The sequence below is a fragment of the Vigna radiata genome, chromosome 11 (assembly GCF_000741045.1).
Source record: "Vigna radiata var. radiata cultivar VC1973A chromosome 11, Vradiata_ver6, whole genome shotgun sequence".
Taxonomy (NCBI): domain Eukaryota; kingdom Viridiplantae; phylum Streptophyta; class Magnoliopsida; order Fabales; family Fabaceae; genus Vigna; species Vigna radiata.
The window spans coordinates 16,987,144-17,004,207 of record NC_028361.1 but is presented as its reverse complement, the minus strand read 5'-3'; the positions used below and the strand labels follow the sequence as shown (position 1 = coordinate 17,004,207).

At 32.2% G+C, this 17,064-nt stretch overlaps 2 protein-coding genes across 2 annotated transcripts; both read left to right on the top strand.

The window, feature by feature from the left end:
* The first annotated feature begins 443 nt into the window (after nt 1–443).
* LOC106776844 (probable histone acetyltransferase HAC-like 1) lies at nt 444–5,992 on the top strand. Its single transcript, XM_022776009.1, has 14 exons — nt 444–521; nt 638–965; nt 1,046–1,243; nt 1,347–1,543; nt 1,696–1,965; nt 2,043–2,282; nt 2,455–2,583; nt 2,669–2,869; nt 2,971–3,113; nt 3,223–3,523; nt 3,705–3,844; nt 4,312–4,369; nt 4,471–4,690; nt 5,811–5,992. The coding sequence occupies exons 1-14, from the start codon at nt 444–446 to the stop codon at nt 5,990–5,992; spliced, it is 2,685 nt and encodes an 894-aa protein (XP_022631730.1).
* Nucleotides 5,993–12,502: 6,510 nt separating this feature from the next.
* LOC106777483 (pentatricopeptide repeat-containing protein At1g59720, chloroplastic/mitochondrial) lies at nt 12,503–15,525 on the top strand. Its single transcript, XM_014665059.2, has 3 exons — nt 12,503–14,435; nt 14,965–15,098; nt 15,175–15,525. The coding sequence occupies exon 1, from the start codon at nt 12,759–12,761 to the stop codon at nt 14,199–14,201; it is 1,443 nt and encodes a 480-aa protein (XP_014520545.1). The 5' UTR covers nt 12,503–12,758; the 3' UTR covers nt 14,202–14,435; nt 14,965–15,098; nt 15,175–15,525.
* The last annotated feature ends 1,539 nt before the right edge of the window (nt 15,526–17,064 follow it).

The following is a 17,064-nucleotide window of genomic DNA, read 5'->3' as shown; positions in this document are numbered from 1 at the left end:
CCAAGTTGGCTTGTGATAAACTTAATTACTTTATGTTTTTAAGTAAAGATATCATATCAAAACTGATAATTTATAATGGCTTTATAGTTCCTGCAGATTAAACAGTTTCTAATAAAACAAGATGATGTATGTCAAAGGTTCCAATGTCGGGAATTCCAGCAAATGTAAAGCAGAATATCTTTCATCATTAGTCTCAAACCTTCCTCTACGTGAAGATTTGGATTTAAGACATCAGTATAATATAAGAAATCAAGTCTGGTGTAACCATCCTGAAATCAACCACTATCGTAATAAGATTAGAAATGACATGTAAGTTTTTACATTAACTTGAAATTTATAAATTTTATCCCTGTAAGATATAAAGAATAAAGTTATTACTGCTGACTTTTGCTTCATCATACTAACCAAATTTTACTTATAGTTATGAAATTTTAATATCCATAATGCATTGGGAGCAGAAAAAGTCATCTGGTATTGCAAATATTCTAGAAAACGATCTATTTATGGAGGCTGCTTCACTGGTATGTTTTGAAACTGTATAAGCATGTTAGAGGATCAAATGCAAATTTTGTCCAAATTTTCTTATTTAAGCATCCAGCATTATTTGATAAGTTTTGTTACATGTTTGGCATAACAGGAGGAGTATATCAACAGGAAAACATTGGTTCAGCGGTTGAAGACAAAAGTCAGAATGTTGGCTGCAAATAAACGTTGTCAAGTAGACAATACTATTTCTTGCACATCTAACACATTGTCATCTTCTGAGTCATTGCATTCTTGGTCTAATGGAAGTCTATCCGGACATGCTTTTCAGAAAGTGCTCCATCCTTGTAACAATGTAACTGATTATGGTGCAGCATATAATAGACATGACTTATCAAAATGCAATGATTTGAATGTGCTTTCTGAGTTTTCTGCTGCTTCTGTTGGGGAAAGCAATTTGGAAACTAACTCCAAGTCATTTGGTTGGTACTTCGAATTTTGTTTTTGTTTTACCTTTTTCCAAACTAGTAATTTTTGTATGATGTATGGTTTGAATTTTCAGAAGCATCCAATCATTTTCTTGAGTGTCTTTATGAAGTCACGCAACCACCAACCAAAAGAAGAAAAGTGAATTCTGAAACTGAGTGCAAGGTGGATCAAATTACAAATCCAGTATCTGAAAGCAATACTTGGATAAAACATGATTTAAGGAATGATACATTTGGACAGCCTCTTGAACAAGAACCAATTTTATATGAAGGTACACAAGCTTATACTGTTCTGATAATTAACTATATAACTTAGTAGATACTATCAGTGAATCTGATTCTAATGTAAAACTGTTTGTGAAAAATCTATCCCAGAGAAAATGCAAGACAGAAGCACATCCAAGCAATATGAGTCCAATGCTAGAGAGGAAGTTATTCAACCAAAATATGAAGAAAAGGGAATGAAGTCCATACATCCAACAGCTGATACTGTTTCCTCAACAGCTGAATTTTTAACAAGAAATCGAATAGAGGAACACATTATAAGTCTCAGAAAGCAAGATGATAATAATGTTATTATTATACCATCTTCTATTGTCTTTTCATTAACATGATATTTTCCAATACTCTTACTAGTATGGTGTATTGTGAATTTGTTGTAGAATTGACAAGTTTGCTTTTGGATTTTTTCAAGCATATACAAACTAACCCTTTCTTTTAATAGGGTACAACGGATGGAGAATCTTACAAATGCCAATTATGTTCAATGGCAAGGCTGTACTTTGGCCCTGAGCCAATTTATTGCATTTGTTGCGGCACCATCATCAGGCATAATGCATGTTATTACTATAGAAGAGAAGAAGAGGACACACATAATTGCATTTGTACTACATGCTATAGGAAAGCCCGAGGTGGGAACATAACATTCAACGGGACAACTGTTTCCAAGACGGATCTTTGCAAAACTAAAAATGATAGAGAATGTGAAGAAGCGGTACATTTAATAATATCTTTGTACTATATTCATCTGAATGTAGACAACTTCAAACTCACTTTTGATTTTTCTTCCAGTGGGTTCAATGCAGTAAATGCAAAAATTGGCAGCATCACGTATGCGCACTCTATAACAATAGAAAAGATTTGGACAACAGTGCTGAATATATCTGCCTTTTATGCTGCCTAAACGAAAATAGAAATGATGTGCGTGTACCCTTTGATGCTAAAGACTTCCCGAGAACCATGCTTAGTGACCACATAGAGAGGTGGCTTTTGAAGCGTCTCAGTCAAATTGAAAGGAATAAGATTCCAGAGGTAAGACTTTTCAAGTAAAGATTTTTAATTAGCTATGTTTGAGTATGCATGTGCCCAGTTTCTTTAACATTTTTGTAATCTTATTTAGACAAGTAAACTGAAAATGGGATGTAAATTATTAATTTAGAAAGTTCATATTTTCTGATTGGTCTGGTGTCAATCAAATTACTAGGGTTTTGTAGCAGACAATCTTTCTGTTAGGGTTGTGCTATCTGTGGACAAACATATTGAAGTGAAGAAACAATTTCTGGATATCTTTGAGGGGGATAATTATCCTGCAGAGTTTTCTTACGCTTCAAAAGTAAATAAACAGTTTAATCAATGAATATATTTACTTTTAATTCCACTGTTGTATTCCGAAATGGCAGCATTTGCTTCTGTTTCAGGTTATTCTTCTGTTTCAAAAGATTGATGGAGTGGATGTGTGCCTCTTTGCAATGTATGCTCAAGAGTTTGGCTCAGAATGTGGCTATCCAAATCAGCGTTCTATATATATTTCATATCTCGATTCGGTTAAGTATTTTAGGCCCGAAATACATATCTCTGCTGCAGAATCTCTCCGTACCTTCGTTTACCATGAAATATTGGTATGTGTTTTCAAATTTTGTTTATTATATCAATTCATTAATATGGTAAGCACTTTAAACAATCAATTTTTCCATTCATGTTTTGCTTTTTTGTTCCTCAGATCGGATATCTCGATTTTTGCAAGAAAAGAGGTTTTACAACTTGTTACATATGGTCCTGTCCACCTACAAAGGGAGAAGATTATATATTCTACTGTCATCCTGAATCTCAAAAAACTCCGAAAAAAGATCAACTACGACATTGGTGAGTCTTTTTGTCCTTGTCTGCTTTTAGTTTTCAGGCACTATGAAATTCTTTTATTAATTTCATCATCTCTGAAAAATTACATATGTTGTTTGTTTTATTCATGTAGGTATCATTCTGCACTAAGAAAGGCTGTTGAACAGGATATTGTTGTTGGTGTATCAAACCTATACGATTATTTCTTTGTTCCTACTGGAAAACGTGAATCCAAGGTAACGGCTGCTCGTTTGCCTTACTTTGACGGAGACTTCTGGTCTGGTGCAGCTATGGATAAAGCCAGTGAGATTGAACAGCATACTGGAGGAAACCGAGAAAAGATTATGAAATTAATACCAAGCAGATCTTTGAAGTGGATGGGATGTGTAAATCTTTCAAAAGGAACTGCCAAAGATATTCTAGTGATGCAGAAGGTAGGTTTTTTTTGTTATATTAGCTCTTCATAGTTGGATCTTATTTGGTAGTTTAGTTTGTTTGTCAATCCTTCTTATGAAAGATTGAAAGCTGTTATATATACATGTTTGAATGAAATGTTGATCCATATTTATTTGCTGTATTTGATCTTTCTTTTCTTTTTTACCACCCTATAACCAGCTGGGACAAACCATATCACCTTTCAAGGAAGATTTTATGGTAGTTCAACTTCAGTATGTTTGCATCCACTGCCATAAAGTGATAGAGTGTGGGAAGCGATGGTTTTGCAAGGAGTGCAAGATATTTCAGGAGTGTGAAAGGTGAAAACCCCTTAAACATCAAATATTTGAACTGATTTTCCCCTTTCACCCATATAAATGTGTTGTATATGATTGAATTGGAAATTTCATATAGAAAAACACTTTTCTTCTCTAGAATACAGACTTTGCATATTTTTTATGTCAACTATGTTCTTGTTAATAAGTGCTACTGCTTAATTCTCTCATTGAATTGAACAGCAGCTTGCTATAAATATAAACATTGCCTCCTACGTATATACTTTTAGACTTACTGTTATCATTCTCTTAATTATACATTCTTACTATTATGTTTACCCTTTTCTAACGAGTAACTCACTATTCCACAACTTGAATTATATTACTTATTATAGCTTTATTGTTCAGGGTCTAATTCTGTCTCGTGTGTATATGTTGCATGTTTCTGGCTTTATATTTGGTAGTAGGATAAGAAATGCTTATGTCGTTTGCTTTTCATGTGAACATTGCAGATGTCACACTTTTGATTCACACATTTCTGTAAAAGCCGAGAAGCACAAACTTTATGAGGTACTTCCTAAACTTTAAGATACGTTCATATGATTTTCTCATCAACCCTGGATGAGTTTTTGAGACACTGTACATGTTTGAATGTGTTCATCTGATTCCAGGTCCTTATGGAAGGCATCCTTCGTGATACACCTAAGGAGAAAGATATCATCATTAATAATAATGGGTTATTTGATACCAGATATAACTTTCTTAGCTTTTGCCAAAGGAATAGATTTCAGTTTGATTCACTCCGTCGAGCCAAGTATTCCTCAATGATGATCCTCCATTTTTTGAGCAATTCTACAACTATGACTGATGGAATAAGTTTCACTCAACGTCGTATACACACGATGTTGAGTGAAACTTATTCGCCCACACTAAGTTTCACTCAACGTCTTACACACACGATGTTAAGTGAAACTTATTCGCCCACACTATCTTCTTCGGAGAGTGAAAAGTTAAAGCAGAACACAGCAGTGGTACGAGTGAACCTTAGTTTTATTTTCCGTTCTTATGAAATAATATGCATGCATGCATGATTGCTGAACCAACCTTACCATGCAGTTGCAGGAACTGCTGGATGTTATAAAGCATGCATCAGAGTGTCATTCAACTCAAACTCAAGCATGCACCTATCCCTACTGTCTTAAAATAAGAAAGTTGTTTTATCATGGTAGTAGGTGTACTGTTCGAGTTTCTGGAGGATGCCAACCTTGTAAGAAGGTTTGGCAGGCAATAGCTTTACACTCAAGGACTTGTACGGACTCAGCATGTCGCATTCCTCGTTGCATGTAAGTTACTTTTACATCTCTCAATCTACACTCTTTTTTTCTCTGAATTTTGCATAAATATTTATTCATTGGCATATATTTTTCAACCATTTGCAGGGATATGAAGAAGCAAATGGTTGGCATCGCAATCTGAATCAAGACGTAGAACTGCAATTTTGGAAGATAACAAAGAACTAGCAGTTGATTGAAACCTTTTTCTGTATGAATATTGAATAAAACTAACACTTGATTGAAACCTTTTTCTCTATGAATATTGAATAAATTAAATGTTGTACATGTAATTTGTAAATCTTTTATTCATTGGTATATATTTAAAAACTTAATAATTTCATAACTCCATGATTTAATAATTTTGTTAAAGACAAAATTGTCAAAGAGATGAGATAGTCTAACATTTTTTATTTTAAAGTTTAACAAATAACATTGAAAGAAATAAGTGTTATCAATATAAACCATTTATTAAATAATGTTTTGTGAAAACCGTATTTTCTAGCATATATAATCTAATAAATCATGTTTAAAAAATAATGACTAACAAAAGGAAACGCAAGCTTCAAATTTTATATCTAAATAATGTTGAACAATAGTGGATGTTAAACTATATAATAAAAGAATCATATAGGAAAAGCTATATATAAATAATCTTTCCGTTTCTGGTACCATCACAGTTTCGTCCGTCTCTGGTAATACTCTTTCCTTCTCCGAAAGTCCATCAATTACCTCCGAGAAGCTAAATGGAAAAAATTATCTATCACGGTCTGCTGCCATTGAAATGTGGTTCCTTGGCCTAGGGATTTATGACCACCTTGAGCGAGATGGAAGCCATGTGCCTTCTGAAAAAGCTTATTAGTGGAAACAAGTAGATTTCTAGTTGTGTGCCCTGTTATGGCAATCAGTGGAACCCAAACTTCTTATATCTCAGAGGGCTTTCAAATCTTGTCACTTCTTTTAGAAGAAAGCTCAAAGCATTTATGCCAACGATATTCAACGTCTCCATGACACTACGAACAAGCTTACATCTCTTAAAATGGAAGACCATGATATGATGTCCTTCACGGCTGAAGCCCAATCTACCGTTGAAGAACTCAAGATGTTTTTGGAAGCGGATCCATTAGAGGATATAAAAAAGAAACTAGAAAATTTTTTCATGGTATTGATCCTTCGCGCCCTACATCCCGATTTTGATCATCTCAGAGATCAACTTCTGACTAGTCATGAGGTCCCCTCCATGGAAACATTGACACTCGCCTTCTGCGTGTACCGGTGCCTCAAACTTAGGAAGCGCATGAACTGGTGGAACCATCTGTCTTGGTTGCCACACGAGGAAGAGGAGGACGTGACACTAAAGGAGGAGGACGAGGAGGTCGGGGACGTCCTCAATGCACATACTGTAAAAGGATGGGTCACACTCAAGAGAATTGTTATTCCTTACATGATGGTTTCCCTTCCAAAACCGCCAATATTTCGAAGACTGGAACTTTCACTCCGAAGACTGAAACATCCACTTCTAAGTTCACCAAGGATGATATTTAAATGAATATTTAAATAAAAGAATCATATAGGAAAAGCTTGTTAAACTATATAATAAAACTTACAAACAATTTTATAAAATAAACATTTAACATTTTATATAGTTTAAAAATCATATATTAAACGCTTTGCTTCTTAAACAATGTTTCTATCAACAAAATGACGTAAAATATTTTAAACATGCAATATATGCCTACACGATTATTAACGTTTAAAACATTTATTGTACGTATGAAAAGTACTTCTTTACTTATATGTTTTGTTTTCTTTATTTGTGCAGATCATGAAAATACAAAAGTTCACTCAAAAAGTTCTAATAAAACACAGTAGCTCTACAATGTAGACTTGAATCTGACTACCTATCTAAAAAGACTATGAAGTCTACATAGCAGTCAACTCTCAATCTAGCAAATCTTTCTCGAAAAAGGTTATATATAGATGATTGCATGAAGAGAAGATAAGAAGAATACATGTATATATAAAAAAATCTTGTTGTTACGTCGTCTCTCTTTGTCTACATCATCTAACGCTTTTGTTTAAAGATAAAATCTTTATAAGTTTTTCAGATTTGTTTTGTATTGAAAACTTATCTTTGTCAAAGAGTTATCAAATTTGTATCTTGTTTGAAAAACCTGTTTGGTTGTTTTGTAAATTTAGAAGTAAATTAAAACACTTGATTTTTAGCTCAGTTAAGTTAAACAATCTAGTCAGTTGACTAGTATTGAGATCAAGAATGATTGATACGGGTGAAACTCGTGTAATATTTGTTAAAGATTAGTGAAACCCCTTAAAAGGTCTTAAGAGAGAACTGGACGTAGCTCAAGCTAGAGTGAATTAGTATAAAAATATGTGTGCTATCAATGCAGAAATGGAAGGTAAAAGTAAAGGTACAACATAAGAAATACACCTCAGTAAATACTTATTCATTAGAATTCATTATATTAAGCTTCTTTTGTTAAACTTGTTTAGACCCTGGTATTATTGTATTGTTTTTACACGAAGAAATATAAGAATTTAGACAATAGTATGTGCAATTCCACTTAACGAAATCAAAGTTTCTTCATAGGTTTAATTGGTGCACATTTGTTTCCTTTTTCTTCCATGCTCATTTGGATAGTTCTAAGTTGACATATTTTTGGTGCAATGTTGATTTTGGCAATGTGACACTCATTGGAGAAATTACTATGCAACAACGAAAATGCAAATGAATCCAACATGGCCTTGCCAATCTATGCTTCGCTAAAGCGAGAAATGTTGATGTAAAGGACTAAGCGAAATGTGTTTGCTTAGGTGAACTTGTCTAAAGTTCATTTGTGAAAACATGGATGACCACTCATTTGTAGATAGATGACTAGATATTCAGGTGACCAACCTTTCATGGCCAAGTGCACACTTAGTGGTGGATAGAGTTAATGTGATAATTTGTCTACTAGTGGCAGTGTTAATGTGATACTAACACAAAGGATTATACCACCACTTTATTTCCCCAATAATATTGTCTAGTTGTCCTTGGAAGACAAAGACGACAATTGTGCACCATTTATAAGTATGTTGTAAGTTCATATTCTTTAAATAGTTATCTACAATAGACATTTTTAACAACATGGACATATGTTGTAATAAAGGAAATCCACACACAGTAATGACTATAACGGTAAGACCCAAAAAAATTAGATATCTAAAAAATGTGGTAATCAAAGAGTTATTATTTAAAATAAAAAAAGATAATTATTATAGAAGTGAAGAGTAACACAATTAGTTAGAATTCTTGTTCGTCATGTATTTGATTCTTGCTCTATATATAATATATGTTTATTATTTTTATTATTTGTTTTATGTACATGTGTATTAATATTTATAATAATCATTGTACATACTTCTCTTAGGTTTTATCATAAAAAACATAAAAAGAAGATAATTTTTCTAAGCACATTTTCAAGGATGATTGTTTTCTTTTTGGGACGTGAGATTCTAGAAATTTTAATAATTAAGAAAAATGTACAAATGTGGTTAACTATTTTAAATAAAAAGATAAAATAATTTGTTATTTTTATTTAAAGGGTTTATTTTATTTTCTAAAAAACAATAAGTTTTGGGGAAAAATTATTCAAGTGAAAAAATAATTATTAGATATTGTTAAACATTTTAAAAGATATTCTCGGATATTGTTATATACTATATACATGTACAAATTAAAAGATATCTTGAGATATTGTTACAAATTAAACAATATTTTGAAATATTATTATATATAATTAGATATTATTATTAGATAATAATAATAACATAGAATATATTATTTAGGGACTTATCATAATCAATTAGAATAAAGATATTAAAATAAAATATATTATCCAAGGACTTATCAAAATTAATTAAGTTAAAGATTATTTTATTTTATTATATTATATTATGAAAGTAATGGGCTTTCATAAATATTTTGAAAATAAACCCAATTCGGTTAAATATATCTCCTCTTAGATAGATTATTATTAGATATCTTTGATAGATGTCGTATTTTTATTTTATCTTTATCTTTTATCTTTTAGTTAGCTTGTTATTACTTCTTATTAGTAATTTGTCCTTAGTCTATATTTCTTCCCTTATAAATAGAGTACTTATGTATATTTAACATAAGGAAAATTAATTTCATACATAGTGATTATTATACACCTCCTATTTATATAGAAACTCTGGTCATTAGGGAAAAAAAGAGACATAAACTTTGAGGGTGTGAGTTTGATCCTATAAAGGTTTATGAGAGCTCAGGGGAGTTGTTGAAGGGCATTGTTTATTCTAGGAAAAAGTCTTACCGGGAAACTCAAGCAAGGGAGCTTACGTTCTTGACTTTTGTCATTCTTGATTTTTATATTATTGACTATTGTCATTTTTTATTTTTATTATTGAATATTGTCATTCTTGATTTTTATTCTTGGTTTTATCATTCTTGATTTTATTCTTGGTTTGGTCATTCTTGACTTTTATTCTTGGTTTTATCATTCTTGATTTTTATTCTTGACTTTTGTCATTCTTGATTTTTATTCTTGACTTTGTCATTCTTGATGTTTATCATTCTTGATTTTTATTGTAATTGGTTGTATGTTATATATGATCTTGTGGTATTACTAAATTGATACTATTGCATTTTTTTTATTGGCTATTGTTTTTGTAAAATTTGTTGGTAGATGTTATTTGGACCTTTTATACGTGGTGAATGATAGTATGAATGATTTTGAATAGGTTACGAGAGCAAAACCATGTTTTTGGGTGTGAGTTGTGTATATGTGTGTTGTCGTTTGGATGTATGTGTATGAAGATATGATCGATTGTTGTGGGGTTTTCTCGTTGTACCTAGTAAATCTTGAGTTTTGGGCTTTAGACCATGTTGTTAAGGCAAAATCGTCTATAAGACTTATATGTTTAAACGCTCTTATGTTTTGAAGTTTAATCAAATAACATTAAACGAGACAAGAATCTAAAAATGCTTAACCAGAATAATGGGATAGGTAGAAACACAAGTGTTAGGAACAAATCCCCAATCATCCAACAACATAGAAAAACCTGAAAACACTATAGGAAAACAACTAGGTTAAAACTTCCAAACGCAACGATAAACGACTTACAAGTCAAAGCGTCTAAGAGTATTATGTTAAACGCATAAGCTATACTGTACCCAATGGTATTCAGTTGAACCCTCGAAAAGCAAAAAGGTGCCAAGATAATGTTTTTAACTAAACCCTCTAAAATTCTTAAACAAAGATTCAAAATCTTATAGAAGATGAAACGTGTTAAACGCTCTAGCTCTAAAAAGGCAATATCCCAAAAAACGTTTGCAACAAACTAGACGATACCATGAGCTGAAATCTTTACTTCATCTACGATGAAGCTCTTATTCAATGTTGGTATCTTAAAAAGAAAGCTTAAATGATAAATGCTACCTCAATGGTAGAAAATGTACAAAACACTTTATTGTTCTGAACATGCATTAAATGTCATTAAATGCTTAACGTCCAAAAACAACAAAAGTGATATATGATAAGACATATTTGTTGCATGCACAGTCTACTCAATTCTATGTAGATAACCTACAACACACATTCACATGCTTTATTTGAAATATATCAGAAGTGGACGTTAGAGACAAAGAAGACATTCAGGGAATGTTCTCTTCATAAGAAGACGTGTTTGAAAGATAGTACAACCTACTTCGAGCAAAATATTAAAAAAACAAGTCTGCTCTGACAAGTTGACTTTAACCAACGACTGCTTTACACGCAAGATAGAGAAGACACAAAATTCAAGGCTAAGAGGTCATTCTAACAAATATCTTTTGAAAAATCCTTTAAATAGAAGATCATTCAAAGGAACAATCAAAAGGATAGCTTACAACATAAATATCAATCCTACGAAAAGTGTTTAGAAGAAAAGCACATAATGCTCAAGTTCAAATAAAATATCAGAGAAAAGAAAAAGAAAAGTCAAGCAATACTCTCAAGCTTCATTGTAATATTTGCTTACTATTGTAAGAAAAGATAAAAGAGAAAAGAGAGAAACATCCAACGAGTCTATAAACTGTATTGTATTGAATAGATATCCTCTCGCCGATATCGTGAGCAATCGTTAACTACAATTCTGAAGAGAATTAAAACACTTGTGAAACTCAGACGAGTTAAGAAAATCTAGACAGGGTATTAGAGGATATCTAGATTGTAATTAAATTGGAATTTTGGTTTATTTTTGTTGCATTTTAAAGACTTAATTAATTTGGATTCCTGTAATGGTATTATGATTTTAAAATTTTAAATTTTCACTCATAATCGTGGCATCCCAAAATTGGGGTGTTACAACAATAACCACACTAGGTCCAACCACACATGATGAACTTCACATTCATGCATTAAACCATTTGAATCCACAAACACCACAAAAGAATGCCTATGGTTGTTATGCATAATTGTTATCCATACATGAATATTTGAGCAAAAATATGTGGTTACCCATGCTTTTACAAATGCACCCAGAATTATGTCGCCTAAGTGAACACCATTTTCCTGAAACTTTGCATGAAATCATCCCAACCCCGACACACTTCGATACCCATGCTTTTAAAAGCATACCCATGGTTATATCGCCTAACTAAACACCATTTCTCTAAAACCTTTACATGAAATTAGCTGAGCCCCAACACACGCTTTGATAACCACATTCATTACAATGGTAAATATTTCAATATTGCGAAAATGACATTGTGGATCTAATAAAGGCTTAGTCCTTACTTCGATTCAATGACAAATTACAAAACAAGTTTCACCTTGTCACATTATGCCTTACGAGACACTTTTGTCCACCAATATATGTCTATTTGTCAAAGATAGTGAGAATCCAACAATAATATTAATAAAGGTAGTAATTATTGACAAATTTAAGTTGTCCTCAACTTCAATTAGCCTCTTACATAAGAGAAGGTTGTTGCATTGATCAAAAGACAAATTGAATTTAGTATTTAAGTGAGAGATTATTGGAATTGGTCGACAATTAAATGGAGAAGTGTATTATCTTTTGGAAAGAAAAATTAAAGCAAATAAATATTAAGCATTGCATAAATATAGAAAACAAAAAATGTGAGTATTAGAAATAAAGAATGCATGTATAATATTATAATGCAAAAGTTTATTAGGCATTCCTTTAACGAAAAAAAAAAGAGAAGAGAGATAGGAGAAGCTCTTAGAAGTTATAAAGACATGTTTCTATAAGTTAGGACAACTTATAGACTATTCCTTTGCCTTGAAGATAAGAAACACCTTTTTTTCACCTTTAGAAGGTTAAAAATGAGTTCTCTTAACTAAGCAAAATCAGCCTTCTAAACATGTTTATTTTATATGGACAGAAATTAGGTTCATCATAATACCAGTTAAAAATGTAATGACACGTCTTATACTTATTATGGCGACTGTTTGTCGCATTGAATTGAGAAATTAGCGAATGTGATTATGGCTTGACTTTTGGTCACGAGATGCAAAGGTCAAATTTCGAGTTTATGCTGCCATCGATATTTCAATTTGGAGAAGAAGGTCGATTTGAATGTAATGAGTCCCAAAGACGGAGCATTTTGGAAGGCTCAACAAAGTCTTTTGAGACTTTTGAAGCAGTGTTCGAGCATGAAGCAGTTGAAGGAGACGCAGGGTCGTGTAGTCCAGAGTGGCTTCCATAAGACGCCGCTTCTGGTGGGAAAGATCATTGAGTTTTGCGCGCTTTCAGACCACGGAGATATCAATTACGCTGTCAGGGTTTTTGACAGATTCGATAAACCAGATGCGTTTATATTGAACACCATGATCAGGGGCTTTGGGATGACTGGCCAACCAGAGAAGGCCATTCACTTGCTCAGGAGAATGCTGCAGGGAGAATTTGATGTGGCAGCAGTTGACACTTTTACATTCTCTTTCATTCTTAAAATCATTGCCGGATTGAGATCAGTCACACTGGGAAAGCAACTGCATTGCAACATCCTTAAACTTGGACTCCAAACTCATACTTACGTTAGAAATTCTCTTATGCACATGTACGGTATGGCGAAGGACATAGAAACCGCTCACAACCTGTTCGAGGAAATTCCAAATGCAGATTTAGTGGCTTGGAACTCTATTATAAATTGTCACGTGCATTGTGGGAACTATAAGCCGGCTCTCCATCTGTTTGCTAAAATGCTGCGGAGTGGCCTGCAACCGGATCACGCCACTCTGGTAGTGACCCTCTCAGCGTGTGGTGCAATAGGAGCCCTCGATTTTGGGAGGCGAATCCATTATTCTCTTGTTCAAAAGCATACTAACCTTTGTGAGAATATATCGGTCTCCAATTCCCTAATTGACATGTATGCAAAGTGTGGAGCAGTGGAAGAAGCCTACCACATATTTAGCAGCATGAAAATGAAGAATGTGATTTCATGGAATGTCATGATTCTCGGTCTTGCGTCGCATGGTAACGGAGAGGAAGCATTAGCGCTTTTCTCAAAGATGTTACAACAGAATGTGGAGAGGCCGAATGATGTTACCTTTTTGGGGGTTCTAAGTGCTTGTAGCCATGGAGGATTGATTGATGAAGGTAGACAATGTATTGATATTATGGACAGATATTATAACATCCAACCCACAATAAAGCACTATGGGTGCATGGTGGACCTTTTGGGCCGAGCTGGTTTAGTTGATGATGCATACAATTTGATAAAGAACATGCCAGTGGAGTGCAATGCAATTGTATGGAGGACTTTGTTAGCTGCGTGTCGACTTCATGGAAATGTTCAACTGGGTGAGAAGATAAGGAACCATCTGTTGGAATTGGAACCTGATGATCATAGCAGTGATTATGTTCTTCTTGCAAACGTGTATGCTAGCACCGGTCAATGGAATGAAATGTCCAAAGAAAGAAGATTAATGCAGCAAAGGCGAATTCAGAAACCACAGCCTGGAAATAGCTTCATCGGAATTCCTGGATTGGCGTTGGAGAAAGAGACTATTGAAACATTGTTATAAAACTGACATTAGCACTTGACACATTAATGTCCAAGTCAATGAAGCTTTCACTAGATAAATGGTAGAATTTGAGGATAGTGTGCCTAAAGGTTGTATCCTCTTCATTAACCAATGTATTATAAACAAAATGAAGCCAACACGTCAAGATTGTATCCTCCTCATTAGCCAATGTGTCTTAAACAAATTGAAGCCAGCATGTGATAGGAGGATCATTTGATCAGACAAAACTGATAGGTAAGAGAAATTTTAGGAACCTGCAAAATCTTCAGTGACATTTTAATGTAGATTTTTAGGAACCTGTTAAGTGACATTTATGTGAAATATTTACGAACATACAAAATCTTAAGGAACCTGCATGATTGTTTTAATGTAGATTATGAGTGGAAATAATGACTCTCTAAATTTAGACCATTTCCATATTAAAGACATTGAATGAAATAATTAACCTCTTATTATTTCTTGTATATTTAGTTTGATCTGAATTGATAAATATAATGTCTCTGTTGTCTTATTTTGCTACCGATATTAGTGGAACTTGTAATGAAATCTTAAATCAAAAGAAAGTTGTCATATGTACTTTTGTGATATTTTTCTACAAAAAGCTATTGTGACTCTAATTGATATTGAAGAGTTATTTTATGAGTGGTAGTTTAGAAAGGATAAAGACTAAAGAAAATACTTATAATTGATCATGGATGCTAATTTTATCAACAAGAATTTCTTTTAAAATAGCTTGAATTATAATGAACGACGATTGATGTAGGAGTGTTCCAATCAAGAACATGAATATGGCATTTGTGCTGAGGTCTTAAGTGTTGTTTATGCTGCCATTCAAAAGGCTGGTTGATGATCAAGGATTAAGCATGGGAGAGGTTTTCAAGGTTATAAACCTTCCAGGTACAGACTAATTGTGTAGAGAGTTTTTCATTTATTTAAACTTGAGATTGTTTATTTTTCTTTGGCTGTCTTACAGGTAGATGGCTTGATTGTTGAAGCTCTTCTAGCATTTGGGCAAACTTTAAAACCTTCCCAATCTAAAGCAACTATTTCCCCCTTCTACTCAAACGGTGGGTTGAGATCCAAAATCATGTTCAAACACAGCCCATATACGAAACCATTATTTTATGCAACCTGTGATGTGTGGATCAAAATTAATTTAAACGAGGGAACTAGGATTTAGGGTGTGCGATCTATGTCCAGAGTCAATGTAAACACCTGAACTAGAATATTTCTGAACTTTAGAAGCTGCAGCTATTACAGAGCTCTATTGTGTGCTTCTTTGTGCACTGATAGATTGGTTATTTATATGATATATCGTGTGCCTTTACGGAATTTTTTGTTTCTTGTTTAGTTTTGTTGAATGTAATATATATATATATATATATATATATATATTAGACTATTAGAGAATATATTTTTATTCTTCTAAAGAATCATACTATATTAGTAAATCCAGCGATGAATCTTTCAGTTGTGGATACAGAAAAAAAAATTTCTTCGGCCGTGGACGTGAGAAGAGGATGGATTCGAGTTATGAAACTCTTTTGGCTGTGAATTCGCGAAAGAGATTCTCTTCGATCGTGGATGCGGAAAAGAAATTATTTTCGGTTATGGATGCACAAGTTCTGATAATTCTTTTGGTTGTGCGATGCGAGTAAGAGGTTCTTTTAGACCACTTGTTTGTGATAATAAGGTGTAACCGTGGCGTTTTATTGTTATGTTTAATATTGTAATGAATGTTTAGCATTTGTGTATTGTTATTTTGTTTATGATTGATTATCAGTTAATTCATTTCTATGTTTTTGGTTATGGTTTCTACCTGTTATGATTGTTATATATAAAAACAAATGATCGTGTAAATAATTCGAATGTTGTATAGTATGAAGAGTTGATTCAGAGAATCAGAGAATATATGGTTTTGTTTTGAATAAACTATTTTATTTTGTAATTAATTGAAATTATGATTTATTTTTGGTTAATTTTAAAGACTTATATAATTAAGTTTTCTCTAAAGGTATTATGATTTTAAAATTTTAAAATTTTACTCAACCTTGATATCTAAATGGGGTGTTATATTTGTGTTAAAATTTTGAAACATTTTAAACGATTCCAATAGAGAAATGGATTCGAAAGGTTTTATTGCAATTGAAGATTAAAAGAGATGAATATATTGTAGGGCACGTGAACATAATGTAAAAAGAGAGTGGGAAATCAAAATGTAAAATTGTTTACACTTATCAGAGATTTGAGAAATCTGCATTATGCGTATTTCTTACCGGATGTTAACGTCGATTAATAAATCATGTTAAAATTATTTTTTTAGTAAATTATAAAAATATATAAATCTTTCAATAATTGTATTATCATTATTTTGTCCGTATATATTTTATATTACAATAAAATAAAAACATCAAAATAATAAATCAAAATATAAATTTCTTTCATTTTTTTAATATATGTTTTTATATTGTAGAAACAAATAATTTAATTAGAAAACTTAAATAAAAATAAAATAAAACACAATAAGACAGTTAATTTGATATTTTATGGACAGTTATATTTCGTATTATAATAAAATAATAACTAAAAATATTAAACTAATAAATTAAATTAAATTACTAAAATATTTTTTTATTCTTTATCTCAATATATTTTCTTTTGCAATATCTTTTTTATCTATTAAAATTTCATAAGCATCCAAATATCAGTTAAGATGTGAAAAAGATAATATTTAGAAAAAAAAATAATAAAAACAAAACATAAACATCGAGTGGAACAAGGCAAACCATGATAAACATAAAGTCGATTTAAGTTTACCATGAATAATTTTTATTTTAAAATGAATTAATTTTTTTTCTTTCAT

What these genes read in the sequence shown, in the direction of transcription:
- LOC106777483 (XM_014665059.2), top strand. Translation starts at nt 12,759, where the DNA reads ATGAGTCCCAAAGACGGAGCATTTTGGAAGGCTCAACAAAGTCTTTTG.
- LOC106776844 (XM_022776009.1), top strand. Translation starts at nt 444, where the DNA reads ATGCATTGGGAGCAGAAAAAGTCATCTGGTATTGCAAATATTCTAGAA. An exon ending in ATAGAGAATGTGAAGAAGCG is followed by an intron (nt 1,966 to 2,042) that starts GTACATTTAATA and finishes TTTTTCTTCCAG; the next exon opens with TGGGTTCAATGCAGTAAATG. An exon ending in AGAAGCACAAACTTTATGAG is followed by an intron (nt 4,370 to 4,470) that starts GTACTTCCTAAA and finishes ATCTGATTCCAG; the next exon opens with GTCCTTATGGAAGGCATCCT.